At 38.5% G+C, this 18830-nt stretch overlaps 1 protein-coding gene across 1 annotated transcript in view; it reads right to left on the reverse strand.

Annotated features, from left to right (window-relative positions):
* The window catches only part of LOC132256906 (dachshund homolog 2), a 77993-nt gene that overhangs the window by 37250 nt on the left and 21913 nt on the right, over positions 1 to 18830 (reverse strand). Inside the window, exons 3-5 of the mRNA XM_059753502.1 lie at positions 6448 to 6584; positions 1894 to 2101; positions 1415 to 1474 (exon numbers count right to left, since the gene is read on the reverse strand). Coding sequence (XP_059609485.1) covers positions 1415 to 1474; positions 1894 to 2101; positions 6448 to 6584 — 405 coding nt within the window. The remainder of the gene's footprint in view (positions 1 to 1414; positions 1475 to 1893; positions 2102 to 6447; positions 6585 to 18830) is intronic.

Below are 18830 nucleotides of genomic sequence, written 5' to 3' on the forward strand. Positions count from 1 at the left end.
TTTGGACCATTTTCGTAAATGTAAATGATTGACGGATGTGTGAAGCGGAGAACAGCAAAATTAATGCGTTGACTAAGAGGTTTATTAAAAGTAAATATCAATTTACCTTTTTTGGGGGACATTATTTTTTGAGAGGGGCGAAAATAAGGTTAAAACCATATGGTTTTCCGCCATCAAACCCAAAGAGAAGCACATTCTCTTTGCACGTCGTGTGTTGAGTTATACAGGATTAAATTGAAGACCGAGGTATAGATATATATATATGTATGAATCCCGCTCTACGTGGCAATTCTAAGCATTCAACACAAACGCCAAGACATCCCGTAGTGTACAATTCACTTGTCTCAGAAGGAGATGATTTATAAAGATAATATGTGGTTCATTGTATCGCAGAAATTCATTCTCTTGCGTATTTCTACGAGTTCTTCTCAAAGCATCACACGTGAAAATATAACCTTCTTGGTCAGTTTGTGAGCAAATAATAACTAAGATCTATTCTTCCCACTTTACCCCAACCTTTTTGAATTAAGCCACGACTTGCTAGGTAGAAATAATTCAAAATACGTGACGATAAATCACACTTTTTCATTATCTCCCTTGTTCAAACACCCAAGAAGACAGATGAATTTTCCCGTGAAAAGAGCTTTGATATAAATTTTATTTTCATCTCTGTTTACTTTTATTCCTCTTTTTCCACCTTACAGAATCCACATGGCATATATAGGAAATAAATGTAAATATATATCACGAAAGAATCATTAATAAAATTATTTTTAATTTAAATAATCTCGAATCTTTATGCTTCCTTGAGCAACTTTTCCCTCACTCTCTCACATGAATGCCGGTTAGGAGGGGTGCGTTTGGCAAAAGAAAAGCTGATGAGGAGAAAATCATCTCTAAAGAAAATCGCAACTTGTCATTCTTTATTAAGGAAGGCCATATAATCAGAAAAATTACAACAAATCCCGCGATACCCATATACATTTTCTGCCCCTGTGCGACCAGTGAAAATGTGATATAAAATCTCATCCACTTGACTATCTCACACTCGAAATCTGCTGAGCTTGTGAGGCGCGCAACCCTCCAGTGAACAAAAAAGAAGTTGCACATGAGAGCGTTGAAAAAAAAAGAAAGAAGTTGACGAAACAACAAAAATTTCTAGTCATTAATCATCTATGTTCCACAGTCATGGGTTTTGGAAACGCCACCGCCTCTATCTCCGGAAAACGACAAATACACACACACGCACAAACACATACAATCCTCCAGTGGTGTTAAGTTACGCCACAAGGGATGATATTTGCCACCCTAAATATATGATAAAAAATGGATCTCTCTGTAAATTTCCCAATTAGTCGACAGTGGCGATTAAAAATGATACTGTTAAATCAAATTGATTGCCATATAGACTCACCGTTCCAGATGCTTCACGATGTCCTCATAAGCAGCCCGGCAGTTCTCCCAGATTCCAGACCTGCGATGGAAATCAAGTCTATTTTAGTTGTTGAGAAATTCACTGAACATTCCAATTACATTGATTTACAAAAATTCTAAATTCACTTGAAACACATGAGTTTAAATGCTTAAATGTAGTCTTTTCTAAAGCTTGTGTTCAGAAAAATCTGAACAATCATTGAAATGGTAAGAAACCACTTTTTCGTCTCTTTAACTTTTAAACCGTTGCTGAAAAACCAAATGACTCTCTCAGATAGAAAGAGCAAACAATTTAATGCAAATTTAAAAATATCTGTCCAGATTTTTGCTAGCACAGATATTATCTTGATGTTATCATAAAAATCAAATGAATTATTCAGCGAATTCTCAGCCACGTTTCATTCACACAAAAGCGAGAAGTTTTCCAAACAATTAAAGCAGTACAAATGTGATAATCACCTGGCTATTGCATCCATTCCCGGCATCCCGCTCGCCCCCTTCATCATGGCTCCATCTGGTCGTGGCATTCCATGGGGTGGCATCGACGGATTGAGCAGGGCTGCTCCCGGATGGTGGTTCATCTGCATAAATTGCATGTGATTCAGATGAGTCGGAGGTGGATTGTATCCATTCGCCAGCAAAGGTGACTTCTCCAATCGCGAAATATCTGGAAAGAACAGTGCGGAAAATCTCTTCTTAGTGCTTGATCCAGAAAAAAAAATCGAAAGGACAGGAAGTGATGCGAAGGAGGGCAAAGAATGGAAAAGTGCCATAAAATGAAAATTACTTTTTGATGGGTTCGTGTGTTTTCTCATTCTATTAGCTCTCGCCCAGAATTTGCTTATGAAATGTCAGCACGTCGATAACAATATTTATATTTTTCTCTGTCAATGTGCGGGGAAGGCGAGAAGAACAGTATTTTTACTGAGGGTGGCAGAGGAAAATAATATTTTTTTCCCTCCTATACTGAATCACACGGCTCATCCCCTCATCGTCAGTTGAACTCATTTTTCAATAACATGTTGAATAAATACGCGTACGCTAGAGATAAGGTTTTTCGGCTCGCCTTTGTTTGTTGCATTTAATATACAAACTTCTTTCTCCCCAGTGCGAATGGTGTGGGCGAAATGAACAATTTACAGCACGAAAATTGCTATCTTATACACCATGAAGGATGGAGAAAGTTGCTAAGGAGTGATAAAGATCTAAGTCAGCGCTCTGTTCGATAGTGTGCACATCAAATTTTACAATTGGCAATTGAAGATTCTGCACTGGGTCGTTCGTGTGTCCAAACACTTGACACAGAGCTTAATTCCAAAATAATCGGCTTGTTATTTGAATTTTGCTCTTCGCACCCAGAAAACAACCCTTCTTGCCCGTTTCCTGTCAATATCGATAAGATGTTTATTTATTTTACCCATTTCCTCACGCATAACTCCACCAATTCTCTGTGCACAGCCTTTTCAACTTGTATTTCGGCATGAGTGTCCCTCGAGAAAGGCCTTCAGCCCCGTACAATTGAGGTGGAATGAAGTGAAAACCCACCCTCGCACGGTCCCTAAAGTGGGACGCGAAAGGAGCGCCTCGCTGTGCCTGATAAATCGCTATGGGGGTTGATTTAAATACCACAGGGGTATGCGATGGCACGAATCCAATTGTACAACGTCACCCAGGCGTGGGTGGGATCCAGTTGACGGGCGCATCATATGCACAGAAAGAGATAAAGTGAATATTCACATTTGCAAATGTCACAAATGGTGAATCGTGTCATTAATTAATTAAAAAGTCGGAGTTAATTATCGTGAAGAGGACACAACACGGTGGGATTCCTGTTCCTGCACTTCATGAAGGCTTTAATTGCAATATAGTGTGGAAAAGGGTTGCGCATTTGACACTATTATGGAGTAAAAATATCCGACTAAATATTGTCTCTCTTGATATATTCCAATATCACGAGGTTCTGTCATCAATCATGTTGGGTGAACCAATCTTATACTGCGTGCCGCAAAATTGACATTTAATTTTTGCCGCAAGATGTTTCATCTTTCAACAGTGCACAAATGGCTCGAAGATCTCCACCCTACAGAGAGCAAAAAATAAAATCTTCGTGTGTGTGTGTGTGTGTGTGTGTCTCTCGCGACTAGACATGGAATCTCAATTCAAATGTTAATTGTGCGTGTTGGAATTGGAAAATTGCAATTAAATTGCAAGGTCGTCTCTCGCGGTCGCCCATAAATCACCGAACTCCAGCAATTTGCCAATTTGCCTCAATTTCCGATATAATGTATATGGGGCACAGTGCCAGCCGAAGGGGCACACATTTTATTTATGGTACTCTCGAAGAATAGCCTCTCTCACCTTGTCTCAAATCCCAACAGTCATATGAACGTAGGTGAAGGAAAATGGGCAGTTTTGCGTGCGCCCAATTTTCACCAAAAGACTGCCCGAATAATAACCCTCTCTCCCCTTCTCACGCCTCTCTATCAATTTTCAGAAATTACAAATAAATTGCCGAGCATGTTTCGAGAATCGTTTAACATTATAGCCATTCATTTCATTTTGATCACCGCAAGAATGTTATTTTTATTCCTTTAATTCCATGTGTCTCGCGAACCGTTCTGTTTGGACCCTGGCGTGGCCCTTGTCTCGCGTACGGGATACAAAACGCTGCTATTATCGTATTTGGCCAAAGAACAATAATCAAAATGATACATTCGGCATTTTTTATTGCCGATCACCTTTTCTCCAACCCCAAACTGAGTGAGCAGATCTGTTATTTTATGCAATTTGCCATCGCGAACTTGTGTGTCTCTTCCCTCTCCACTTTGTATCTCTCTGGTGGGATTTTCGCGGGCTTTTTTGTCCCATCGGCATTTTATCCGTTTCCGCGATTCTCGCGTGTCTTTTTACCCTATTGCCCTGAAACAATGTCAAAAATGCGTCCAAACTATTTCACGATGCCTGAGAAGAGGGAGAAAATGCCAAAAATGCCACTTTGCGTGCTCCAATGCTCACGAGCGTTTAACAAAAGCATAACATTTTTTTTCAAATCTGTTTGTTTTTGTAAATGCAAAATTCAAATCAATGACACTTTAGAGCCCCGGTTCAAAGTGACAAAATTAAAAACTCATTCTTTCGCACAATAACTGTGTTTCATGCGGCCCTAAAGGGTTAACAATAAAATTGCAAATGAAACCAATTCATTTTGCTCTATATAGCTTCAATTTTTCATAATGCTAATAATTTTGAAGCTTTCATCCGAAAATTTATCAAACGCCTTTCGTAATCCCCTAAATTCTATTGCAAATAGAAGACATAATATCTTATTATACTCCATACAATAAACCGCATGATCACTCCCATGTACTTTTGCCCATTTGAGTACCTCCAAAAGGTACAGCATATTGCAAATGCAACGATCGTGAAAAGATACAGAAGCAACGTTTTATTAAATATGTAGAGAGTGAGAGAGAAAGAGAGAGAGCCACAAAAAATGCGCGCCGCATAAAAAGGGCTGAAACAGATGTAATATCTCTGTTGTTGCGCTATAAATCCCATATTTAATATCCCGACTGAGTACTTTTGGCAACAAATCCAACAATAGTTGAGTGGTTTTTTCCCTCTCGATGAAATTGCTTATGGTGATGATTGTTAACTACAATACGAGAGTGGCTCCCATTGCTTGGGAAAACGAATGGCAATGAGCCGCTATCATAGTTGGAAAATTACTAAATATTACATGCGTTTTACCTCTCTCTTTCTCTCACTCTCGGCAACTGATGCTACACATCGCCCAGTATCGAATTTCTAATGATACGCGAGGACTTTAAAATTAGGTTGTGCGTTTTCGTGCAAAACTCCCCCAACTCTTGAAGCTATGAGAGAGGGTCGAAAACCGTCGTGCCCTGAGATTATATTGTGGGGTTGAAATGTGCAGAAGTGTTGAGTATATCATGGCCAAATTACAAACTTATGAGGCAAAAGAGAGTACGACGCGGAAGTAGGGCATTTAGAAAATCGATAATTTGATTGAAGCGCGCCTACTCACTTTCTCATTTTGTTTAGGGATTAAATTATTAAAATTGACTATAAGAGCCTCGACGTGTCTTAAATTTTTGGCCCTCTTTAGAAGCGCACTCTTCATTCGTGTCTTCACTCTCGATTGGCAGGTTCAATGAACTTGCAATTTGCCAGGCGAAGGCAAAAGTGATAAATTCATCAAGTATCATCTCGTAAAATGCTACCAATTTTGCCTATATTTCTCACATTTGAACATGACGGCAGCAACAAATGGAATTAATACTAATTTACACCATAATTTATAGTTATGAGGGGATAAACAAGAGCGTGCAGCCATCAATATACTATTTTGCCAATGGTGCATTTTATTGTTGGAACAAGAGACAGAATCCCAGAGGCTCCATTCAGAGAAATAGACGGCTGAGCCAAGGATCTCTGCATTGTATTGCATGTTGCACATCTTAGTATTTATTGAATGGAGCTCGAGAGAGCGATCGCCAACAGTTTGGCAGCCACAAGTATGTATTTATATTGTTTCTGCGTAAAATGATAATAAATTATAAGGCACGGTACTTGAGAGAGAAACAGAGAAACGTTTAATACAACAATATTGTGAAGAAGTCCAAAAGAATCACCACCGGATTTTACGATTTAATTTCAAAAGAACTACAACTTCGACATTGAAACATCATATCTTTCTTCCCTCCCTCTCCATCTCACAGCCTCCAATACCCACATATTTATGGGTGATGCCATGAGGAGGAACTGCAGAGCAACTGAACATGCTGTATAATCATAAATAATTTTCAAAATGATATTTTTCCTTCCACGAGTCATTTCAATTCTCCTTCATCGCATCTCTTTTTCTTTCCATTCCCTGAAACTATACAGTGAGTAAAGCAAATTGAGACCATTTAGCAGCTATTATTGTATCATTCGTCTCGAGATTCTCCATGTCTCAAAGAGCATTTGATAAGTGCGAAAAGAACTCACCATTGAGATGCCCATTCTCGTACGGATAGTCACCGTTGTCCAGTCGATGTTTTTTCAGTTGCGGATGGTGAGACATGTGCGTGGCGGGAAGCGACAGGCCCACAGGACCCCGTTTCGGTGGTCGACCCGGTCTGGAGCTGCACGATAGTAGAGAGTTACTGAGGTTAAAAACGGGTGATGGTTAGTAAAAGATTGCGCTCAATTTTTTCTTCATTTCATCTCCAAATCTCTTATTCTTTCAATTCACACTAAGGAGACATCTTGCGCAAATCTTTATTACTACCTATACTATTTTTAGCCATATTCAAGATATCAAATAGTGTTATGAATCACGCCGTAGTATTTAGCTAACTTTCCATCTCTCTCTCTCTCTCTCTCTCTCTCTCTCTCTCTCTCTTCCTCTTTCCATATTCATTTGCACAAACAGTCAAAAATAATGGATGAGGTCTTCACAAAAACCAAAACTATTTTCATTTTCATAAGAAAATCAATGAAACTGTTTGCCACTGTATTGTGTGGGCAGAGTTTTAATTAGCGTAAACATCGAAAATTCGCACGGCATAAATTAGGAGATCAATGTCGTTTGCGATATTCTAAAAAAGAGTTTGTCATGAAACGAAGCAATTGTCAAAATATCTGTCACAAACTGTGAATAGAAATCTTCTAAATTTATAACCTAAATATCAATAAGGAACTGAATGAATTTTGCATGAATGTTTTTCAATACGTCATTAGGCATATTCCTTCAGAATCATTAACCTGTTTATATTATGCAAAAAGTGGCGGTATTTTGCGAAATTAAATCAAACTTTGATCACTAATGTGACTGTGGGGGTGCTCGCGATCGCGATTGGAGATAAAGAGGCAAAAATAGTGCATGAATGTTGTGATATTGTAATGTAAATTGAAATGGGGTGAATAACAAGTCAAATTAGATAATTTCTAATCACCACCGCGACTGGTTTTCAGTCTGGTGTGCCTGTGAATTCACTCGTAAGTTACAATTTACATGCTCTCTGTGTGTGGTGTGCATTTTCCAATTCACTTGCATATCTATCACTGATAATTGATTTCCATTCAATCATTCGAGAGAGGAGAAGCCTTCTCTACATCAGCGCTATGTTGGACGCTTTTCATGGTGTGACTTGGGTGTTGGGATTAAATCTCAATACCACATGTTATTAATCCAAGTGAGACATTAAATGGAATCCAATCGTCGTAGTACAATTTGCAATCACACAACATAATCAAGTTTAATGACAATTTACAAGGTATGCGCCGATGAAGAAAAATTACTTTTTAGAACATGCACGTAAAATAGATAAAAGTGAGGAATTGAAATTAGCAATAATGGTCTTGTTGCCAATCGTGAAACACGTTTATAGAAATTCTTCTCTTGTGTTGGCTGTGAGAGTCATTTTCTTCGGCATCGTTTCGCCTCCCTGATCAATGCTATTGGCAATTATTTGAAAAAGATGTGAAAGAAAGCCAGTGGAAAATCCCACAGAGACTCCAATAGCACGGCCAATTGTAATCAAATTCCTTATGCCTTGCCAAATCTCCTCACAGGGCGCCATATATCGAAGATGGTCTGGGTGGATTGATTTATTTGCTGAAATAAGATATTGCCGAGTATTTTGGTCACTATGAACTCTGTGACCGTAACTAATATTGAGTAAATAACCCAATTTTCTCCGTCCTAAATCACCCAGAAAAGGGAGTCACACGAACTCTCAGCGGTAATTGCGAGATAAATCAATTCTTGCAGCAAATTCTGTTATCACTCTCAAACATAATTATACGGATAGACTTCATGAATTGTGCGAAATATGTTTGATTTTAGTCCACCTAAAGCCACCCCCTTAACCATCACCACTTCCGTCCGCTAAACTAAATAAAACGTAGCGCAAAACCCTCGTATGAAAAACAGACAGAATTTACGTTGAATGATGATGCCTAATGCAATCAGATTGAATTACATTTTATTGTATTCAAATAGAGAGATAGGAGAAACAATGTTTGTTATTTCAGACATGCCATGCCCCTAGTCCGCTGCCAAGCCACCCTATGCATTTGATTTATATTTCTCATGACGTGCAAAATAATACTCAAATGATGACTGCTAAAGAGATCCTCTCTCCGTACAGGCAAAAAGCACCCAAAAAAGGACTCACAAAAAATTGATTGCATTTCTGTTTACAGTGCCATTCGCCAAACAAAAAATTAGCTAGAAAAATAACAAAGTTCGTCGCAAACAGCGGGAGAAATGAAGCCATACTTATTCCAGAAAGTAAATGAGAATTGAATTTACATTTTCATAACTCCTTTTTCAGCTCAAATTGACAGTAGGTAAAAGTGAAGAAGACAAGGATAAAAACAGTGGAAAGAGCAAAAATTGAATAAGCGGAAAAAAATCAAACAATAAAACGGCAATTTCATATAACACATTTTTGCTTGAGAGAGAGAAAACGCACAGAGAAAAGCATCGTCAGGACACCCTCAAGGAACGTAAACCACGGAGGGGCATCACATATCGTGTAATACATCACAAAGGAAATCATTCCCATTCAGGCAATCTAAAAAAATGCGAATATGAATTGATGGAAAGAGAGGCGAAGAACACTGAACTTAAGTATCAACAGTTGCAGTATTTTTTTCACTCACTCTCTCTCCCTTTAAAATGTGAATATTTGCCGCATGATTGATTTCTGTATCATTGAAGTTCAGTTCTTTAGCACATCCTATACGAAAAACGCTCTTTAAGGAGAGATTGTGAATCACACAATTCAATTATAGTCTTGGCTGGTGTGTTGCAACAAAAGGTCAAAAAATGATGGCGCAATGTAAAAGAGATGTATGTAAACTGCTGTGCCGACAAAAGGCGCAAATGGCACATGAAATAAGCCACAGAAGTAGCTTCCGAAAAAGATAATCAATTGAATTTTCATCTCACTTGATTGACGCTTTTTCATTTAGGCCTTCACTCCTCGTGGCATGCATAAAAACCATTTCATTAACAGTTTCCTGACATGGCGCAGACTTCGCCTCTGCTCGCGAACATCTTGCGGATTTGCCATTATGCACAGCATGAAGAAAACCGCAAAATTGTCTTTTGCCCCGGCTTCAAACGCATCCCGAATCGTAATTCATGAAAAATGTTCTGCAGCAACACTCAAAACTTTGAAATAGAAATCAATAAAATGCTGAACGAAGAATGTGTATATTGCAATTTCGGACTGTAATTTTACCCAACATTTACAGCTTCTGTACTCATGGGAAAATAGAAGTCGCTTCGGATTGAATTAACCCTTCAGTGATGGACTACAAAATTGGCTCGAGATATTACAGATCTATTTAATTCTAACTTGAAAATTAATGAATATATTATTGATACACAACTTAGGACAATATTTATTCTCGAAAATATTTTTTTAGTTAAAGAATAAACCTTAATTAGAGGGTTAAAATTTGCATTGATGGATTATGAGTTCTAGACAGAAAGTTCATTTATTGGTATTCATTTCTTTAGCCTTTTGTATGAAGCAGTTTTAATGAGGCCCTCTCGTAAACTACACACAATATGATTCTTTTATTTACAGTACCTATTTAAAGTATGTTCTAAATAATAATTCGAGAAGCTATTGTGCCATTTTTCAGACAAATTTACAACTCGTATTTGCACAATTGCATCCTCACAGCGCATGAATGAGAAAGTGATGACATTATCACCAAATGAGATCATTTACTGAATGAGAATGACTCTATAAATTCCATCGAGAAGATGTATCAATAGAGATGGAATGTCCTCGTCCCTAAATATTCGCGTTCCCGGCGCAAAGCGCATTGTTTGTTGCATTTCAGGAGGACGAGAATCTAACCTGCAACAATAAGATAAATCAGCATATGAGCTCCCCATTTGCCAGGGACGTGCGATGATTGTGTTGGCGATGCGGAGAATCTCACAGGAGGTCCATCATCATGCCCATTGTGGACGGCGAGGGAGCCCCCGAGATTCGCTGTTGGAGATCATATTCGAACTCTCCGGGCAACATTTTGATGCATTGTGTGGGCATCCGCCAAGGGGTGGTCGGGGGAATTTGCTTCCCTGCCTTGTTTACAATACTGTGCGCTTCTGTATTTTCAGCCCATTCACATTTCCATATACGCACGATATAAGTTTATGACTCCCTTTCGATGCAGCCAAATGTGTTTTGATGTTCTCTCCCAATTATCATTATGGGCATCACAATTGTCGGGGCGCCACACTGTATTCACTCAGCTCCTGCGGCACCCCAATCGCCATCGCCACGGGATGCAAAGTGTTTAGCCAATTGTACTCGTGCATCGTAAATGGAAATATTATTCCGCAGTTGAATTCAATGATCTTCTACTCCATGCACGATTATTATTGTCTCTATTTGACCACTCCATGAGAAAATTATCTGCCTGCCAAATCCATCAATCTCATCATGTGAACAGCATTCAAATCCAACAATTAATTTCCTCCATTTAATCCCCCGCCTGAACAAAGCCCAGTCAGAATTATTTCCATTGACCATTCGTATTGAGGAAAATCACTTTCCAAATCCATGATAAGCAAAGTTGCTCGGAGATACACCGTTGAACAATTTCACTCAATTCTTTTCAATTGCATTTCATTGTTTGTTTTGTCGGAATTGAACTGAACTTAATAAATTTGCAATCTGCTTCCTTCTTCGTTTCATACGCGGATTTTTACATTTTTTTCTCTTTCCATAAATCTAAATATTCATATATTTTCGGTCTCTCGATTTAAAATCCTAGTTGGTTTCCCTCTTGAAGAAAAGAATATCTAAAAAATATATTGGTTAAGGTAATGAATCTACTGTTTCTGTTTTTCTCTTATATTTCAATTTCCCCATGAACGATTAGTCTTGTCTTTTTGCGGTTTAGGCCATTCGAGAACCCTCCAAAAGATAGAAGTAAAATGAGAAATTCTACCCTTAACTGGGTGTTTCCATTTCCCAACATTCTAGTATGTGTAGAAAAAACGATTGTATATTTATTATTGTCCATCCCTTTCGATAATAACTAATAAATTTCCGTCTTTCTGGAATTTCACATGCGGAATAAGGCCCACTCCCCCAATCAACTCAGTGAAATTCACCCTCAATCCCAATCCCACTCTGATCGGGGGGCGGTTGCGCTCTCACAACTCACGAAATGGGGAGAAAATTCATTGCAATGTAATAGACGATTTTCCGGATTTTATTTCCTCTCAGTCGCCTGTAGTTAAAAGGAGGTAAACGACTATAGTGGGAAATGATCAATTTCACTCCCCCAGAAATGATGGCAATAAACCAGTGGAAATACAAGAGTTTAATTGTGTAGTCAATTACGTCAGTGATATTGGTTGAGTGTTAATTTGATGATATTGTCTCTTATTGCAGATTGTCATGAAATTTATAGCACTACAGAGCAATTAATTAGTGAACTTGCATTCTTCATTTTCACACTCATGCTTACAATGAACTCATCGTGAAAAATATTCAAATAACTTCTCACACATTTTGAAACTAAAATATTTTCAGTTCAAGAAGTTCTCGTGGGATTTGTAGCAAAAAAAACGAACCAGATCATATGGAAATGAAGACGAATTGAGAGAAATTTTGAGTTTATCTGTTTAAAAATCACACTCTCTAATGAGTGAAGATTGTTGAAAGTATTTGAATTCACTTCAGGAGGCTGTTGTTTGTTTGGTAGGAGGGAAAAAAAACTTGTGACTGCTGATATACAAACACTATAGTGAAATGTAAACAATTGATTGTGAGAATTTCAACCATATGCGATTTTGGTAATCATCCCACGCATCTGAGAAATTTGTCTCACTCAGAAGTCATGTATTTTTCCATTAGTCCGCACTCAACTCTTCTGCTCTCATTTGTGAATTTTTTTTTCAATTGTAAATTGCTGAATTTCATGCTACATCGCCTCGTATATGTGTTGTTTTTTCATCAAATACCAGTAGCACAAACGTTGGAAGATTATGGCCAAGTCATATCTCTCCCTCTCTGGGTATTTTAATTGTTTTATTTGTACACAGCAAACAGATGGAAAAGGCAGAGAATGAACTCAAGAACCATGAGTGAAAAAGATCTAAATGTAAATTAAACTGAGATAATTTCTTTTAGCGCCAGTCATCTCGTGTTTGAGCAATAGTTTCTTCTATTTATTTAGACTGTGAGGTGTCTCATTCTAATCCCACCATCGTGCCCCTCCTCAGCATGCCCATTATTTTATTATTCATCTCTTGGGAAACATGAGAGAAGAACAAGGAGATTGAACAAGACTTTTCTGCACCATCTATCGTATTGTTCAAGGAAGTGTGAAACGACATTCATTAGAAAGTGTAACTGATAAGAATGCAGTGCATAGTAAGTGCATTCTTCTGGCATCTTTTAATGAATGAAGATCTCTGTTGGAGACGTACAAACTCCACATTCGCCCTCGTGCTCCGGATTCTTGTCACCGAGTAAAGAGGAAAAAACAATGTGAAACACTGTGCTACTGTTTGATCATTTAAATGTGAGACAAGAAGAGGAATTACCAAGAGATTCCGGCGATATACGTTCGCTCTTCGAAACTCTGAACACTCGCAATGTCTACCCATTGTGCCTTGATCTCATATATCTTCATCAAACCTTGTCGCCCAAGACGTTGTCATGCATACCAAATAGGAGATAAATAAGTTTGTAAATAAAAAAGACCAAGTCAGCAATAAAACGTTGTAATTCGGTAGTTATTGCGTGAGATACACAGAAAGGCGCCACAATCAAACAAATCAGTTCTGGATCTTCGAAATCTTTTTCCATTTGCCCTGCTTTTTATATCTTTTTTCCCAGACAGACAGATTTTCAATCTCCTAATAACAATGATTTTGGCATATTTAAGGTAGTGGAGTATATCTCTTTAGGAATCTTGAATTTCACATCTGTGATCAATTGAAAAAAAATCGCTGAAATAACAAGTAGTTGGAGAAAGAACCATCATTCCCGGACGATCGTCCGCATTCGGGTGTCCCGCCCATTCGTGTATTGTTCGCGTTCTTAAATCTATATGAGGACAGTAAATAGAAAATGATTTGATTTGATGTCCATGGCTTTTTTTTTCAAAAATACCAACTTCTCATCAGCTGAGAAGATCGAGTGCTTCACTGCATTCCTAACCCTCATTCCTTTGCCTCCCTCTTTCAATAATGACTTGGTTTCCCTTCATTTCATCCATTGACTGAATTAATTTCTTTCGTTTCCATTTGTCTGAGAAAATCAAGACACAGTCGAGGCGTCAGAAACATAAAGGTTAGACTCGGTTGCAATAGTTGAAATATCTATTCGTAATTAACCCCTCGGTGGAGATTTGATGTACGAGTGCGAGCAAAAGGTGGCACGATGATCTTCAACATTGTGATGATATCGGCACAATGATTAGGCTGTTTTTTTGTACCTTTAACATCGGTTTTTTCCTGGTATTCACGCAAGTGAGAGAGAATTATTTTGATAGAGAACAAGCGAGTCCGGGTGGAGAAAAAAGTGCGCGTTGTAAAAAGAAAGGTGAAAAAATATCCATTCTTTCATTATTGGCGCCGACAAAGGAAAGTTGAGAGGGGCAGCCAAAAGGCACAAGAACCATTTGTATTCTTTCCACTGTCTGACAAATTTATTGATATATCGATGACTGCTGATGTTATTATTGATGTTAATGGTAATTACTAACACCAATCACTTCTTTCTCTGCCTTCTTGAGCCTCTCGCGAAAGAGATGAACAGCATTTTGACTTTTCATTCACTCAAAACTCTTAGAAATAAAGAGAGAAAAAGGGAGAGAGAATTGCGGAAAATACCCACCCTTGCGGATAAACCGAATTGAGTGTCTATTTCCTGGAAAATCCTCGTGAAAACAAATGCGACAGAAGAGTCAGGATTTAATTCCCTTCACCCCTAATCCAACCTGATAATTCATTTTCTTCTGCGGCCAGTCCCCCCAGAAATTGTGGACGATTCAATCAATTGGTCATTTGGCCGCCCCGGACTGAACAACTTCATTTCGTCAGCCCCATTTAAGTCTGCCCTCTCGCACGCGAAATGCAATTACTCCCAGTCAGTTTGAAGTACAAACTTTTCCCAACGTGAGAGACACACATCAAACAGAGCGCACTCATGCCTTTTCGGATCCTAAGCCATAGCGCCCCGCAAACCATGAAAATCTCACCCAGAGTTGAGAGTGAATGAATAGAAATACCAAAACAATTAATCTGTGTCCATTTGAGCGCTGCCTATGTGACATTTGGTGCCTCAAATAGATAATCCATTACTCAATCTCACTCAATTCACGATGTGCATCCCCGCACAACTCACTGCATTCTCCACGTTCCAAACCAATCTCTAAGCACAACCACTGATGATGTCGGGGGAAGCGCCAGAAAGTGAGATGCAAATGCCCATCTAAAACGATTTATGTGCCAAGTCCAGCTGAAAGCCACCCTTTCGACACTGGTTCGAGTGGGAGGAAAAAACTTAATTATATATCAATAAATTCATTCCCTTTCAAAAGGTACTGGGAAATATGTCGTTTTTCCAGACACACGAGATACCCAGACACTAATTGAGACAAATGGAACACCATATCTCCCAATTCCACAGTTCATAACTCAATTGACTGCGTCCGGAAAGAGAAATCAAGCAAGTATGCGTCAAAGCAAACGTGACGTCACAATGTGCCCTCAACACACCTTGGTGAAGAAAATTGAAATGCTTCTCTAAGTCCTTTTGCGACGATTATGGCGAATCTAATATTCCGTTCGAACTCGGCAAGTACAAATGGGAGAATAGGAATAATTATTCTTCCGTGTACACACATGTGGTCTAAAATATTCATGCAATAATAATTACAGGAAATGAAATAAGCCATTAAATATTTAGGAACTTTCCAGTAAAGCTCCTCAGAGAGTATTTCTTTCTGTCTCTATGAATGGAATTTTGCGGTGCAAATCGACCCCATCCACAGCAAACCCCCTCTTTTTACCCAATTTCCCGAGGTTAAGGCTTTAATATCATCGCATATTCTCTCCCCCAACCAACCGAAAGTGTTCACACAAGAGAGATCTCTAGACAGTGATTACAGGGGACTAATATTGTGATTGCCACGCCGATGATTATTATATGATTGTGATGTAGGAGAAAGCTTAATATTCTACATAGCATTTCATGGATGGCAACTTGAAAGGGTACAATAAATTCAATTTCAATATTCATATTGTATTTGTGTGCAAACACTGAGGGAAAGACAGCGCGCGAGAATTTCCATGCTGAGAGACTTTCCAATTTAACCGTCTTCAAATATCTATCAATGTGTCTCTCCACCTCCCATAACCAATTATTCCTAAACGTATAATCATACATTTATTATACATTTCCCATATGAGAATTGCAGCACCTGAACCTACAACGCACCTATACTATTTATGTTAAGCGTAAGTTCTGTTAATGTAGAAAAAGGTCATTCTATTATTCAAGTGTGAGTGGAAAATTGCGATTATTATTGAGTAAGAATACAAAGAAAATATACTCGCTTAAACTTATCGTAATTTTTTCCGATTTAAATGTTTTATTCAGATCAATTTGTATGTACAGATATACTTTTATGCAATTAGATTAAGAGTCAAGTTCGGGTTTAATGCCACAGATTCCTCGGCGCAGTATTAAGTATAGTAAGTCCGATATTAGAATCTTATCACTGATACTCGATTTTATATTAAGATTAGTCATATAGATTTAATTCAAATCAAGCCCAAAATATATGAAGAAATCAATGCGTTATTATCAAAGACCTAAAACAAGAAAATTTGTCCACATTTCTTCATGTATTCTTGAATAAGGCTAAGAAAACAGATGGTTTTCCACGGAAAACGTGCTCCCAATTGTCACTTGATCCGCACAAATGTAATCCAGATTCATCTCAATGGGACTTTTCGTGTCTTTTGTTGTCTGACAATGATGGCAATGACATCAAGAGATGACAATAAGACTACATAGCACTCAGAGACGTGCTGAGTGTCGATTTCCTGTTTTTCTCACCCGACAAAACAAAGGCCTTCGTTTCACTTCATTATTTTGTGTGTACAACTCAAGTAAGATAAAATCCACCCCCATCTGAACACTTGCGCGAACCTCTCGAGAAATGCGAGAAGACACAAGAAGGGTGGATGCGGGTGTTGGGAATCATTATACTATTTGTTAAACAAACAAATCTATATATCTGCATCTAATCGACAGGGTATTCGGAATTCAATCTCATCAAATGTGGTAAATTGTGTTTGAGATTGAATTCAATTTTCACGCTAAGGCGATTTTTCATCTCCAAGTCAAGCGCGCACAAGTTGGCAAAATCCATGGGGATGATCTTCCCACACCTCGTGTCTTTTCCACCCAAAACAATTGGCTATTAGTCGCATCATTTCATTAATTTTGTCAACACACCAATTCGTCTCTCTTGGAAAACAGTGTGGAAAATGGGTAAAAAGCCAGCGCCAGTTTTCGCGCATTTTCCCATTCCAAATGATGATACAATGTATTAAGCATTAGCAATACTGCGTGCGAGAGATTCAGCGGCAAAATGATGAACATTTGTACAAATTAGAAACGCGTGAGAGAGTTAATTTATTCACACCCAAGACAGATTGATATGTGGCATTTACCAATTAATTATTATTTTACACAATCACAAACTCCATTTATTCTCTCAAATCCCCTCTCTTAATATGTCTCTAGTGGCAGTGGGCAAAAAAAATTGCTACGAAATTATTCATCCGCGAAGGTGCAAGGATTCAACATTAATTAGTGCGAGAGCCAAGGCGTAGTTCTTTTGAGCTCCATTACACTTCCACCCCTTCTTTCCTTTGTGGCACGCTTGAAATGTTTTAATTTTTACCCAGGGAAAATTTCTTATTTAACAAAAAAAAAGGTAGAACCTTGAGAGAACCACTTGTTTGTCTGCAAATCAAATTGTTCAGTTGGCGAAAAGAAGGGTGAAAACTTTTCTCTCCTTGTTTATAGACAAAGTCCATAAAAACACCTGCGACTCCGTGGGGCTGCACTTTGCCATCTATTTGCCATGCTAAGAGGGTGTGTGATTGAGTCAAAAGGACTTGCAGAGGGTTAGAGGAGCGTGGGGTGTGAGAGCATAACCTCAAAGAACCTTGGCAATGTTATAGATCTAATTGTCTTCTCCCCACAAGACTTTCCTTTACCCCCCGAGGAATGTTGGCTCGTAATTCTGTCGAAGGTGTTATTCTTAATCTCTTTTCTAGCAATAATTTTAAGCTTCCACTCGCCCAAACCATCCCACCCCCCGCCTGGATAGGGTCAATGCAATTCCCAAGCACCCACTCGCAATGGGTGGAAGGTGGAAATTCACGATGAAACAATCTCACTCTGCTCTCCTGGTATTTTATTAAAATAATACCCAGAAGAAGACAGTCCCATTAAATGTATGTGTGAGAGACGGTAATATTTGCCTTTCCCGTTGTGAAATAAGAAAATTTCATTAACGTCATCACAGTCAGATTTATACCCAGCAATTTCCTACATGCTTCATACTGTTTTACGAACATTTTAGCGTGTGGGACGGTATACAGAGAATTGGCTCAAAATGACTCCATTTATAGTTGGCAAATCGAGCACGCTGTTCTCCAGCGAAGGAATTCCACGCCACTTTGTCTTCAACCTAGATAGAAAACTCATCAGCAGAATATATATCATTGCATGATGCACGGGGCGAACCGAAATGAAATTATCAAAAACAAGATGAGAGGGTAAGATGATACGGGGAGTTGCCGGAGTCCGCAAAGGGGTGGCCTTTGTGAAAATTGTATGAATTTAAAGGAGTCGGCAGCTCTCTGCCAACTATGAAATTACACGTGTTTTATTCAGAAGGGTTTTAATTGCAACGACTCGGATTGTCGAAATTTTATGCTGTCTGTGAGTCCTATTTTAATATGAAAATTAGAGGGAAGCCATCTCACATTCTCATTTCTTCAAATTTCTGATTTATCTTTCCATTATTCATGCCAAAGCGCGTCCTGTGTGGCTGCTGAGGAGGGCCAATTATTGCGAAAAACTGGGTTGGGAATTGCAAGTATTCTATACATTTTGCACATAGAGAATAAAATGAGCAAGGGTGAAGAAAATTTGGAAAAATATATATTAAAAAAAAGTGAAACAATAGAACTTATTAATTAGACAAAGGTTCGTCGCTTGAAGTTACAAAGGTCGTGACTGCAATTTTTGGCGACAAATTGACAATCGAAAATTAGTCAGTATGGTGACAATTATATAGGTAAAACATAG

This window comes from Phlebotomus argentipes, unplaced genomic scaffold, assembly GCF_947086385.1.
Source record: "Phlebotomus argentipes unplaced genomic scaffold, Phlebotomus argentipes genome assembly contig_33, whole genome shotgun sequence".
Classification (NCBI taxonomy): Eukaryota; Metazoa; Arthropoda; class Insecta; order Diptera; family Psychodidae; genus Phlebotomus; species Phlebotomus argentipes.